This window comes from Echinops telfairi, unplaced genomic scaffold (genome assembly GCF_000313985.2).
Source record: "Echinops telfairi isolate 266 unplaced genomic scaffold, ASM31398v2 ScPeMD7_7417;HRSCAF=8455, whole genome shotgun sequence".
Lineage (NCBI taxonomy): Eukaryota > Metazoa > Chordata > Mammalia > Afrosoricida > Tenrecidae > Echinops > Echinops telfairi.
Window position 1 is genome coordinate 1003750 of NW_022111317.1, and position 12207 is coordinate 1015956.

Consider the following 12207-nt stretch of genomic DNA (forward strand, 5'->3'; position numbering starts at 1 on the left):
GCTGCTTCTTGGGGGAGGGGGTGTACCAGGGAGTGGGGTCTGGGAGTCCAGGATCTCCTCAATCACGGGCTGCCATCACCATCACAAGGCACTTTGAAAGAATCCTCACGTGCCGGGCATGGTTGTGTCTTGGTGTGGACAGTCCGGGCGGGCGGTTTCAGGGTTGTTGGACGGCCTCCTTGGGCTGTGGCAGGCTGACATTCCAGCCACACCTCCATGGGAACTGTGGGAGCCAGAGGCACACATACGGGGTGGGGGTGGGGGGCAAAGTCTCGGGTACAATAAAGCAAGTTTCCAGGCGGGTCCGTGCATAACCTGCGGGGTGGCTGGGGACGCCAGGCCCTCTGCACAGAGACACTGCCCGCCACGGCGGCATCCAGACCCACTTGGGGGGCTCCTCCCTGTGTGCACATGGTGAGGCGGCAGCGGCAGCACGGGGCAGGGTGTGTCTGAGCCCAGGCGGGCGGCAGGCTTTAAAAGTGCATATGTTTTTTGTCTCACCTTGGGAGGCTCTCCCTGTGCCCAAGACGCTGTATAAATAATGCCGGGAAGACGGCTAAGAAAATACCCACCCACTCGGGGTTTGCAGATTGCCTGCAAGGAGGAAACAGTTGGGTAGAATATTAATCATTTTTAGACAGGGAAGGGGGGGCAGTGGGAAGAGTTATTTTTAACCCTTTGCACAAAACCAGCTGCACAGCCCGCCGGGTCCTGATTGGTGCTGGGTTGCTAGAGAGGCCCGGGGCTGGGGACCCTGAAGGCTGGTGCAGGTGCTGCGACTCAGGGGCCAGCAGCTTCCTGGGCCTGGCCCTCCTCCCACCGTTGGCACCCGGCCTCAGCAAAGAAATGTCCAATTAAGTGGCCCTGGAGGGTGCCGTAATAGGAGTCTCGGTAGTTAAGTGGGTGATTTTCATTAAAATGCTCACCCTCAATATCACCCGTGTGACTCTGGGGCAGAAAGCTCAGGGCACCCAGGGAAAGGGTTTGAGGCGCCCTGGCTCCGTCCCGGCTTCCTCCTCCGAGGCACCTCATCCTCACAGGCCCTAGTGGAGTTGCTTTCCCGCCCCTGACCGTCCCTGAGGAAGTCCGCCTGGATGTCGGGGACACGCCCTCACAGCTGTGCTCCTCCTGCCCCTGGGTGGCCCGAGCCTGGCACACGGGGTTGTGGGGGGAAGCTGCTGCTGCCCTCTTCTGTTCTACCATTGGGCATTGCTTCCCCAGCCTTTTGGAGAAGTCCCCCAAATTCCACCACTGCCCACCCACCGGGGTGCTCGTACCCAGCTGGGTAGTCGAGGGGAGGGTGGAATGTGCCCGCTGCTGGGAGGCCCAGCCAGGTGGCCACAGCAGGGATCCCAGCATGGCTTGGCTGGGGCCAACTCCGAAGGTTTGGAGGCCCCATGTGGAGAGAGGGGCTCCTGAACCGCAGGCGTCCCATCAGGTTTCGGCTTACAGCTGTGTGACCGTCCTCCAACGGGGTGGCTCTGTGACAGGGAGAGAAGGGCCGTGGACCCAGGGCGTCCGCCCACCTCCTCTCATCTTTGTCAGGCAGCCCCTTCTAGGCGTCTGTGACTAGCCTGTGTCTCCTCTTTTCCAGAGGCCTCCTTAAGGGCCCTGGGTTCCAGGCTTTGGGGCCGGCAGGGAGGATAGGCCCTGGGCTCCACAGAGAGGCGTCCACTAGGTCCGGGCAGCCCGCCCATCGTGCTCCTGCCCTGTTCTGGCCAGCTGGAAGCAGGGATGGGGGGTGAGGGGCACAGGAGGAGCTTTCCTGGACCACCGGCACAGAGAGGGCAGCTGCTGCCCGGCTGGGGGACCCCACTCCCAGGTGTCCTTTAGTAATGGCACTGTCCTCACTGCAGCTGGACCCCAGCCCTGACTCTCAGGAGCCACATGCTGGCTCAGTCACTGCCTGTGGGGGGGTCGCTGCTCTGGGACCCAGGCTGGTCTTGCATGGGAGGTGGCAGGGGCATGGGAATGCCCTGGGGCAGAGGCCTGCCTCTGCTGCCCCTGTCCCCTCTGATATTCACCAGGGACACCCTGTCCCTGCTGAGCACTGTTGCCCAGTCCATGAATAGCCATGGAGTGGGGGCTGGTGTCAGGCCAGGTTCCCAGGCATGCTGAAGGGGTACAGCCCCTGTGGTCATGATGTCCCCCACTAAGATCTTCTCCCCTCAGCAGCCGGGCAGTGAGGTGTCCCTGCTGCGTATCAGAACCCCTTTGCCTTCCACTTGGAGTTATAGAAAGTCTTTCCTCAGGACCCATGACATCTGTCCAAGGTGGCCCTAGTGGTCACGGGGACAAGGATGGTTCTGGTGCAGATCCAAGGGGACAGGAGTGCCCGTGGTGGAGACCCGAGGGGGCAGCCCATGACTGCGGCTGTGTGGTGCCATGGCTTTGAGCGCTCCATGTCGTGAGCCATTTCTGGGGACAGAGGCAGCGCCCGCACTGCTGTCTGATGGGCAACCAGAGAGCCAGCGTCCATCCTGTCCCCAGCGGTGGGCTCTCTGTTTGGTGCAGGGCGCAGGCTGGGGGTAGGTGGGGAGGGGGCCGGTAAACTGATTCAGCAGGAGCCTGGGTGTGGCGGGCAGTTTGCCATGGCTCCATCAGAAAGACCAGGAACCCCCGAGGGTCGGTCCTGCCCTATAACACGTGGACCCCTGAATCAGAACCAGGTAGACAGACCACTGGAGCCCAGTAGCTGGAAGGTCACCTTCAAGCCACTTACAGACCCACTGCCCTCGAGTCCACATGGACTCACAGCAACCCTACAGGAGGGTAGAGCTGCCCTTCCCTGTGGGTTCCTGAGACTGCCACTCTCTACAGGAGTAGGAAGCCTCATCTTTATCCCTCTGAGCAGCTGGGGGCTTGAACTGGTAACCTTGTGTGGTCAACTGCTACCAGCAGCCCAAGACATAAACACTATGTCACCAGGACTCCTCGGACCACGTCCAGGAGAAACTTTTATGTTTATATGTTTTTGTTTATTTGGTTTTTGCTCCTATATCCCTCCCTTTCCTTCCCCCCTCTTGTCCGCCCCCTCCCCCACCTTCCCCAGAAGCATCAATTTCTTTTAACATGAAAACCTTTCTTTCTTGATTTTTTCTTCATTTATACTAGTGGGCTCAACAGTATTTCTCCTTGGGGCACTGGATAGCCTAGCCCTGCATCCTAATTTCCATGCCCGCCCATGTCATGGGGCATTGACACACTCATCATCACTCTTCAGGGGTGCATAGTACTCCACGAGAAACACCTCATGGTTACGAGCTGGCATCCTGGTTACGAGCTGGGCTACTGATGGCAAGGTCAGCAGTTCGAAACCACCAGCTGTTCCGTGGGAGAAAAATGAGACTGTGAACTCCCGTAAAGAGAAGCCCTGGTGGAGTAGTGATTATGCACTAGGCTATGATCTGCAAGGTCAGCAGTTCAAAACCACCAGCTGCTCTGTGGAAACAAGATGAGACTTTCTACTCCCGTAAAGAGTGGCCTCTCAGACACCCCCAGGAGCAGGCCCACCCTGTCCTCTCGGATCGCTGGGAGTCAGGACCGACCCCATGACACTGAGTTTGGGGTTCTGGAGTCAAAGTGTCTTGATCCCCCGGCCGCCACAGACGGGCATGAGCCTTGTTTCCCTCTCTTTGCTAGTGTGGACAGGGGGTGCCGACATCTGCTCGTGCTGCGTTCCTGGTTTCTGTGGGGTGTATCCCCAGTAGGAAGAAGGCCGGGTCACATGGTCTCTGCACTCCCAGTTGTCTGGGGACGCTGTGTCGCCTCCCTCGAGCCTGTCTGTCTCCCAGGGAGGCAATTTGTGGCAGCTTTAGCACCCCCGCCCCCTTTGCCCCCTGCTTTGTGAGTTGGGCAGCCCCTCACCACCGGGTTGGGGCGGCTGGCAGCCTCCCGGGCTGCGGAGGGGGCATGGCCGGCCTGATGGAAGTTCGGCCTGAGAGCCTTCCATCCCGGCATCAGCTTGCCCTCCATGACTTGGGGGCATGCTCAGCCCCTGCCCTGGGTCTCTGCTTCTGTGCGAGATGAGTTCTGCATTTGTGGGGTCCAGCCGGGGCCCCCCACAGAACTCACAGCCAGCTTCTCCTTCGCAGCATCTGCACGGGGTGAGGGGTGGAGGCAGACCCTGCCTGCCCGTGTCCCGGCTCAGAGCAGTGCCTGCCTGCTGCACCAGCCTCACCCAGCCTGGCATTGGCAGCACCCCCAGGCCATCCTGGCCTCACCCTGATTCTCCCTGTCTCTCCCTCAGTGCCCTTCCGAGAGGTCCCGGCATACTCCAACCACAGGCGGCGGCCCCCCAACACGCTGGCCGCTCCCCGGGTGCTGCTCCGCTCCAACAGCGATAACAACCTCAACGTGGGTGCCCCCGAGTGGGCCGTCTGCTCTGCGGCCCCCTCCCACCGCAGCCTCTCACCCCAGCTGCTGCAGCAGGTGCCCAGCACCCCTGAGGGCGCAGTGAAGACCCTCGGGGGCTACACCTCGGGAGCCCGCAGCCGGTCCCCATCGCTCAACAGGTTGGGCGGCGCCGGCGAGGATGGCAAGAGACCCCAGCAGCTCTGGCATGTTGGGTAAGGAGCGGGTCAGGGCTGGCAGGGTGGCGGGGCTGGGAGTTCTCCGGGATGCAGACCTAGGAGCTGGCAGCGGCCAGGGTCTGCCTGAGGCGGGCAGGGTGGTGGGGCTCCCTCTTGTCCCAAAGAGAGGCCAATGTCATGAATGGTGAGCCTGGTTTCTCAGACTTGCACCTTTCAAGGTCAGCTGTTGAGGGCGCTTGAAGATGTGTCTGCCCGGTGGCCCTGTGACACCACCTGAAGGCACCATCCTGGGTACTATCTGGTAGTGATGACCACTCAGGACGGGGCAGGGTCAGCAGAAAGCCCTGCCCAGGGGGTTCGTCGCACCTGCATGGCCCGGCATGCAGGGGGCACAGGTGTGTCAGAAACCCATGCCCACTCAGGTGCCGGGGGGAATGCTGGCAGAGCTGGGCCGCCGAAGCTGTGCGGGCCGTTAGGGTGTGTGCAGGCCTGGCCTGAGCTCAGTGGCTGCTCCACCCTCAGGCCAGCCCTGAAGTGGATACTTTGTATCCAGTGCCCAGGCTGGCGGCAGGCGCCCCCTCCTGGAGGGCAGGTGTGGGACTTGTGTCAGGACTACTGCCCAGGGCTTTGTGTCCTCTGTGTGTGTCCTCCCAGCTTGCTCCCCATCCTGAGCAGCAAGGGGGTGGGGGATAGGGAGGCTCCCCATGCCGTCACTTTCTGGAACCCCTCCAGTGAGTAAAGGCCTTCTGAGCCCAACCAGTTGTTGGCCTAAAGGGCTGTTTCTTGTGGCTGGGCTCCCACAAACTGGTTCTGCTGAGGCGCTGGGGGTGGGGGGGTGGGGGGACAGCCATTTGCCCCAGGCCACACAACCGGTGTGGAGAAGGGACTTCCACCAGGCTCCCTCTTTGGCCAGATGGGCCATCTCCTCAGGGGGCTGGTAGCCCAGGGACCGGAGCAGGGAGCAGGGCTCTGCAACCAGAAGCCCTTTGACTCTGGGAGAGAGGGAGGGAGAGAGGGAGGGAGGAAGGGAAGGTGGGAGGGAGGGAGAGAGCCTCTTGCTTCAGCCACACCTGTCTCTTACTCTGTCCTGTCCCCACCTCTGAAGGACCCGGGCTTGTCCACACTGTGCAGGGTCCAGCTAAGATGGGGTGAAGAGAGGGGCAGCCGTACTCTTCCACACGCTGTGGGGGAGGGTGGGGAGGGCTTTGGGGGCACCCTAGGTGGGTGCCCCGCTTCACAGAGAATCCGGAAGGCGCCAGCAGGCCAGGGCTTCCAGCAGCAGCAGCTGTGGGCACATGTAGCTGGTGCCCAAGCCTCCTTGCCCACCAGCAGGCCCCGGGACTCCCCCAGCCCACGCCAGCACTTGAGGGCAGGGACATAGCCCCTGAGCCGGTTCCTAGGAGGAAACCAGATCCAGTTCTTGGCTCTGGACTACATCCTCGCTTGGAGGGCCCCACAGGAGCGATCCCAGGGGCTACAAACAGTTTAAAGCTAAATTAAAAGGATTCCCCAGTGGCAGCAGGTTCCACTTCACACCGCAGCCGAAATGATGACTGTAATTTTAGATGTGCCCAGCCCCCTCCCCAGTATGGGAGGTAATAAGATAATGAAGGCAGGGGGGCCAGGGGCTGGCCACAGCTTCCAGCGCAAAATTGCCTGTGCGGAGAGAAGAGCCCATCGGAGGACACCCCGTGACAGTCCCTAGCTTCCTGTGCGTGTGCATGAGCATGCCCACCCTCTGTGTGTGCATGCACAAGAGGGTCCAGAAAACCTGGTCTAGGAGGGTGCTGCATACTTGGCTAGAGAGACACCAGCCTCCAGGCAAACACTGTGGGGCAGAGGCAGGGGGACCAGAGGTGGCTGGGACCCTCCCTGCTGCCCACCCTTCCCCCAGCCCCATGGGGCCCAGCCAAAGGGAGCCAAATCCCAGGGAGGCAAAGACTCTCCTGAAGGGAGATCCAGATGAGAGTAGACTATGAGGATGCTCAGGTTGAGGCTGGGTGGGCAGTCAGAGTGGACAGGAAGTGAGGTCTTCCCCCTTAATATGAGGCCAGACCTTAAGGCCCAGCACCAGCCTGGTCTTCACTCCCCTCACTGCACAGACCCCCAGGGAGGCCCCTCGGACTCCATCTGTAGATCCATGGGCACCTGAGGTGGCTCATGCCACCTGCTCCTCCCAGTGTTGCCCCAGCCCCCTGACTCTCATCTCAGGCCTGCATGTTCTTCCGGTGCCACTGGCTTCCAGGGAAGCCTAGGGACTAGCGCACCCTGAGGTGGGCATCACTGCCTTCCAGGCCTGTTGGTAAGGCCACTGCTGCCCAACTGTACCATGTGGCTTTGTTTCCCTGAACTCAGGCTGGTGGGTGGCACAGCGCCCCCTGTGGGTGGTAGAGCAGAATGTGTCACTGGTGCTAGGTGGTAGGGTCCCCAGACATGAGTCTCCAGGCCTGTCTTTGAAGGCACTGATGGGGGAACTCGAACCTCTACACTTTGGGCCAGCAGCCTGGAGACTGACAGACCCTGTTTATGGTCCCCCAGGACTCAAGGAGGCCTGGGGCAGGATGGAGTGGGAAGAGGGGCAAGCCAAGAGAGGTGCTGGTACAGGTGACTAAGCTTCTTGGTCTCTTTCTCTCAGGTCCTCAGCGCTGCCCTTTCGTTCCCCTTGAGATGGCCACTGGCCTCCCCTTGGGGCGGCTGCCTCCAGCCTCCGTCCTCTCCCTCCCAGCCCTGACACCACACTCAGGGTGACTGCAGCCCTTATCTGGTCTCTGCACCTGTCTGATCTCCCGAGTCTTGCCCTAACCGCCCTGCAGAGCCACCTCCCTTCTTCCCCCTTCTCCAGAAAGAGCCTGACAGGGTTCACCTCATCCGACTTGGGGGTCTCCACTCTGTGTGCGCCCGCCCGGCTGACCCTTCAAGTGGGCAGAAGAGCGACTCCTGTTTATACTGCCTGCTGTCCACAGACTTTCTGTGTATCTACACGGCGTCCACAGACCGGGGCAGGGCCATGCATAGGGTGGAACCATCCAGTAGTTTGTCACATAAGCAGATGAATGACCGATCTATCCGTGGGCTTGTGACTGATGGGTGAGTGAGGGACCACAGGAACTACCACAGGAGCGGCCAGTGACCACGTGATGGGTTAAGTAATCATGTCGTGTATGGGAGCGATCGAGGAGTGAATGAGTGTGTGAGTTGGATGAGTGATGTGAGAGTGAATGAGTGTCAGAGGGAGTCAGAGGGTGTGAAAGTGTGAGTGAGAGAGTGAATAAGTAAATGAGAAAGTATGAGTGAGTGTGAGCATGAACAAGTGAGTGAGTGTGTAAGTATGAGAGTGAAGGAGAAAGTGAATGAGTAAATGAGTGTGAGAATGAGTGAATGAGTGAGTGAGTAAATGAGAGTGTGAGAATGAGTGAATGAGTGAGTGAAAGTGTGTATGTGAGAGAGAGGGAGAGAGAGAGAGAGAGAGAGAGAGAGTGAATGAGTCAAATCCGGGAGGAGGCAGGCGCGCCCTTACCCAGTGCAGTTGGAAAAGGACTTAATTGGCTCATTGGCGCTTCTCTGGCAGTTGAACGCCAATTTTCACATAGCGAGAACTCAGTCACTTAGCTCTCTCTTGCCAGCACGTGTGGGGACTCCCATCAGGTTTCTCTAGGCTAGAGGAGCTGAGATGGCTCCGCCAACTGCAAGGTCGGCAGTTCAAGCCCACAGCTGCTCCTTTGGGAGAAAGATGAGGCTGTCTGCTCCACTGGAGCTGCACGGCCTTGGCAGTTCCACTCAGCCACTGAGGGTGGCTGTAACGTGGACTGGGGGCCACGGTCGTGGGTTTGGGTGGTGGTGGAGGTGGTTATTTCCCAATTTGGGGTGGGGTAGCCTCAGACACACCCTCACTGTGCAGGTGGGACAAGTGAGGCTGTTGTCAGCATGCCTCCTCTCCCTGGAGAGATGCCACCTCCCTCCTGACGCCCCCACCGGGGGCACTCTGGACAGACACGGAGACCACCCCTCCTTATCATCAGATAACTTAGACCATCTCATCAGCGCACCCAGCTTCCCCTCACCCACGGTGGCCCCATGAGAATGACAGCTGTACCTTCCCACGTTCCCCGATGAGCACTGGGTGCTGATAGGCTCTGGGTCCCTGTTCCCGGTGTCCTCTAGCTTTAAGGAGCCCTGCCTGTGAGGCCAGCAGTTCAAAACCACCAGCCGCTCTGTGGGACAAAGACAGAGCTTTCTACCCCAGTGATGTCTCGGGAACCCCAGGGTAGGTTCCACCCTCTCCCATAGGGTCTCTCTGAATCCGCATTGACTTGGTGGCAGGGATTGGGGTTTGTTTGGGGGGGGTGGTTAGTTTTCTTCCTTAGCATGCAGCAAGGCAAGATGGCAGGGCCTGCCTGGACCCACAGAGGCGCTCCAAGAAGACGGTGTCAGTGTGAGCTTGCAGAGTGATTGCTCACCACTGGCCCTGGAGTGGGCCATGCTAAGTGGCACCGCCCCCCCCCCCCAGGTGTACCTGGGGCATGCGCCAGACCTGCCCGAGAAGAGTAGGAGGCAGGGTATCCCTGGGGATGGCGCATCTTTGCCCTGACCCTCTCTCCTGTGGATCAGGAGGCCTGCAGGGAGCCCTGGGTGGGGGTCAGCAAGCTGGGGTGGGACCTTTGCACAAAACTCTTTACAGAAGTAGAAAGCCTCATCTTTCTCCTGCTTTGTGTCTGGTGGTTTCTAACTGCTGGCCTTGAGGTTAGCAGCCTAGCAAGTCACCACTCTGCTCGGAGTAAACGCACCCATCCAGACAGCTCTGCAACCCCCTTCCTATTCTTGCAGACGCAGACCCTCGAGGCCTTGGGATGGTGGTCTTGGAGTTGGCTTTGGCAGAGTGGACCAAGAAAGAGCTCCCCCAGTCTGTGCTCTGGTCACTGGGTCTGCTTCCTGGAGTCCACCACACCCCCTGAGTCCAGCTGGGTGGCGCCTGGGGGGGCATCTGTGCAGCCTCTGTGCAGAGGGTGGAATGTTGACTTCTCGCTGTCAGCCTAGACCACCTGCAAGTGGGACGAGGGGACTGCCCAGTCCAACGCACAAGACAGGGCCTGGCCAGCAGGGCCGCTCTGGGGTCCTTCTGAATTCGGGTGGATATATGGTACAGGATGAGTGGAAACGTGGGTGGTGAACCCATAAAGGGAGAGTGAGTTTAAGAGCCTCCCATGGGCGTATCTCCGGCCACCTCTGGGATCCAGTGGATGCTCAGGTAGGGTGACCGCTGTGCCTGCCCTCAGGGCCAAGTGTGGATGTCCAGGGTTTGTTTGTCACAGGCTGCCCCCACCCCTCGGCTTGCCCAGAACCACAAGGACAAGGTGCTCTGGCCACACTCAGGCTGGGAAGGCTTGGCCGTGGTGAGTGGTCGAGGATGCTCCACCCTGTGTGACCCGTTCTCTCTCTCTCCCTTGCCCCCTTCAGGCCCACTCCCCCTCCTGGTGCCAGCAAGGACCCACTGTCCGCCTTTGAGCAGCCGGGCCCCAAGCGGAAGCTGTACAGCGCTGTCCCCGGGCGGCTCTTCATCGTTGTCAAGCCATATCAACCCCAGGTCGGTGGCGAGATCCCCCTGCACCGCGGCGACAGGGTCAAAGGTCAGTGCCCACCCCGCTCCTCAGGCTTTGGGAAGTGTCAGGCCTGGTCCTCCCCCCAACCTCAGTTTACCTGCTGGTGCCAGAGGGTGGGGCAGTGCCCCAAGTGGTTCCCTGAGAAGGACTCATGAGGAACTGGCTGAGGCTGGCCGCTCCTGTCCACTCACGTCCCGGGAGCCGCCCCAGTGCCACTGCCCAGAATCTAGTGGGACAGGCAACACGGGCACATCAGAAATGAGGCTCCACCATGGAGGTGCTGGGGATGGGCAGGCGGAGACATGGGGGAGGGCAGAGCCCCATCCCATCCCCAGTGGCCCCAGGAAGACAGAGCGTTGGGGGCAGGTCCGAGGACTGGTGAGATCACTGTGTCTTGGTAGGAGCAGGGGAGGGGTGTCCAGCAGGACGGCAGACCCTGGAGGCCTGCACAACTGAGTGAATGTCCACTGGGCTCTGAACCGGAGGGAGAGTTTCCCGAGCAGAGTCCTGGGAAGTGCATCTAGAAAGCATCAGAGAGCAGCCGTGAGGACCAGGACAAGGAAGTAGACATCATGTCATGGGTACCGGGGAGCCAGCGATGGTTGCATGCTGGGGGGTGCTCCATTCTATGAGGTGCTCCCAAGTGGCAGATGGAATGACGGCAGGTGCAGGATGGAGGAAGGTGGACAGGGAGCTGAGAGCTTTCACACCCAACACGGAAGAAGGCAGTTAGAGAAGAGAGTCGTAGGGGCTGTGCTAAAGCGGCCAGAACTCACCAGGCAGAGCAAGACAGGATGCCCCAAGAGTGCCCAGCTGTGTCTGGGACTGCCACTGAGCAAAGACTTTCAGGAGATATGTGGCTTTGGGTAGAGGGTGTGCCAGGTACCCCTTCTGCTTCTCCACTGAGCAGGTAATTCACTACGCCTCGACTGTTAGGCTCGGTTGACGAGAGAAACCAATTCATTGGCACTCATATATGTATAGGAAAGAGCTTTATATCAAGAAGTCATCACGCATCAGGAAAACATACCAGCCCAGACCAAGTCCACAAGTCCGATACTAGTCCATAAATCCCTCTTGAGACTCACACAGCCCCGTGCCATGATGCAGAATGCAGGAAGATCACAAGCCAGTGGGGGGAAAGTCTCGTGGGTCCAGTGGCTGGCGGTGGACGCATCACAGGGCTGGCATGGCTCTTCAACAGGAAGGTGAAGGCAGAGAAAGAGGGGAGGTTCCCAGGACCTTCCTTATAAGAAGGCCACGCCCACCCACAAGGAGTCACCATCAGGCCACAGCCTGATTGACGAGCTAAACTCCACCCCTACACGTTCCTATATCAAGTTGGCATGAAATTATGGAACAAAGACTCAAGTCAATTCCACTAGTGATTGTCAGTTTCTAGAACACAGCTGCGCACGCTTTCTTGACTCCTGAAATGCTAACCGTGTGTTTATTGGATTGGTTGAGCATCTCAACTAGGTCCCCAGAGGCTTCATCCATCTCCCTTCATTTCTGCCCTCGCCTTAGATCATGCCTCTGCCCTGTTGCACGTCTGGTTTCCCTTTCCTCAGACGAGCACGTTGGCTGTGAAGCCCCACCTGTGATTTGCTTGTGCTGCGGTCATTGCATATTTTTTGTATCTGGGATGGAGGGCCTTGAGCTTGATTTTGTTTGGTTTGTTGAGGAGTTCTGTGTGATGTGTTTTCATCTGCTCCCAACCTCTAGCCTCTGGTTAAAACCCCGCTAGGAAAAGAATGTTCTTTGTTATGTTCGTGAGACAGGATTGGTGTCTGGGGTGTGATAAGAAGTAAATGAAACAGGCGAACTGGAGAGAAGGGAGAGGCTGGGCTCAGGAAAGAGCACCCGGGAGCAGAAGCTCCTTCCGCCAGAGCGGACAGAGAGAGGGCTCCTTCCCCAGCAGCTGGTGCTCTGCCCTTGGACCTCCCTTGTCCTAAACTGTGAGAGAATAAAGGTCTGTTTGCGAACGCCACCCCCTACTGGTCTTTCTGCAATCACAGTGCTGGAGAATTCGGACACCAGCTTGGTCTTTTGGGTTCCTGGGGCCTGAGGGCTGCGGG

At 59.3% G+C, this 12207-nt stretch overlaps 1 protein-coding gene across 1 annotated transcript in view; it reads left to right on the plus strand.

Annotated features, from left to right (window-relative positions):
- The window catches only part of LOC101660299 (SH3 and multiple ankyrin repeat domains protein 2), a 283278-nt gene that overhangs the window by 393 nt on the left and 270678 nt on the right, over positions 1–12207 (plus strand). The window contains exons 2-3 of the mRNA XM_045297137.1: positions 4250–4568; positions 9987–10156. Coding sequence (XP_045153072.1) covers positions 4250–4568; positions 9987–10156 — 489 coding nt within the window. The remainder of the gene's footprint in view (positions 1–4249; positions 4569–9986; positions 10157–12207) is intronic.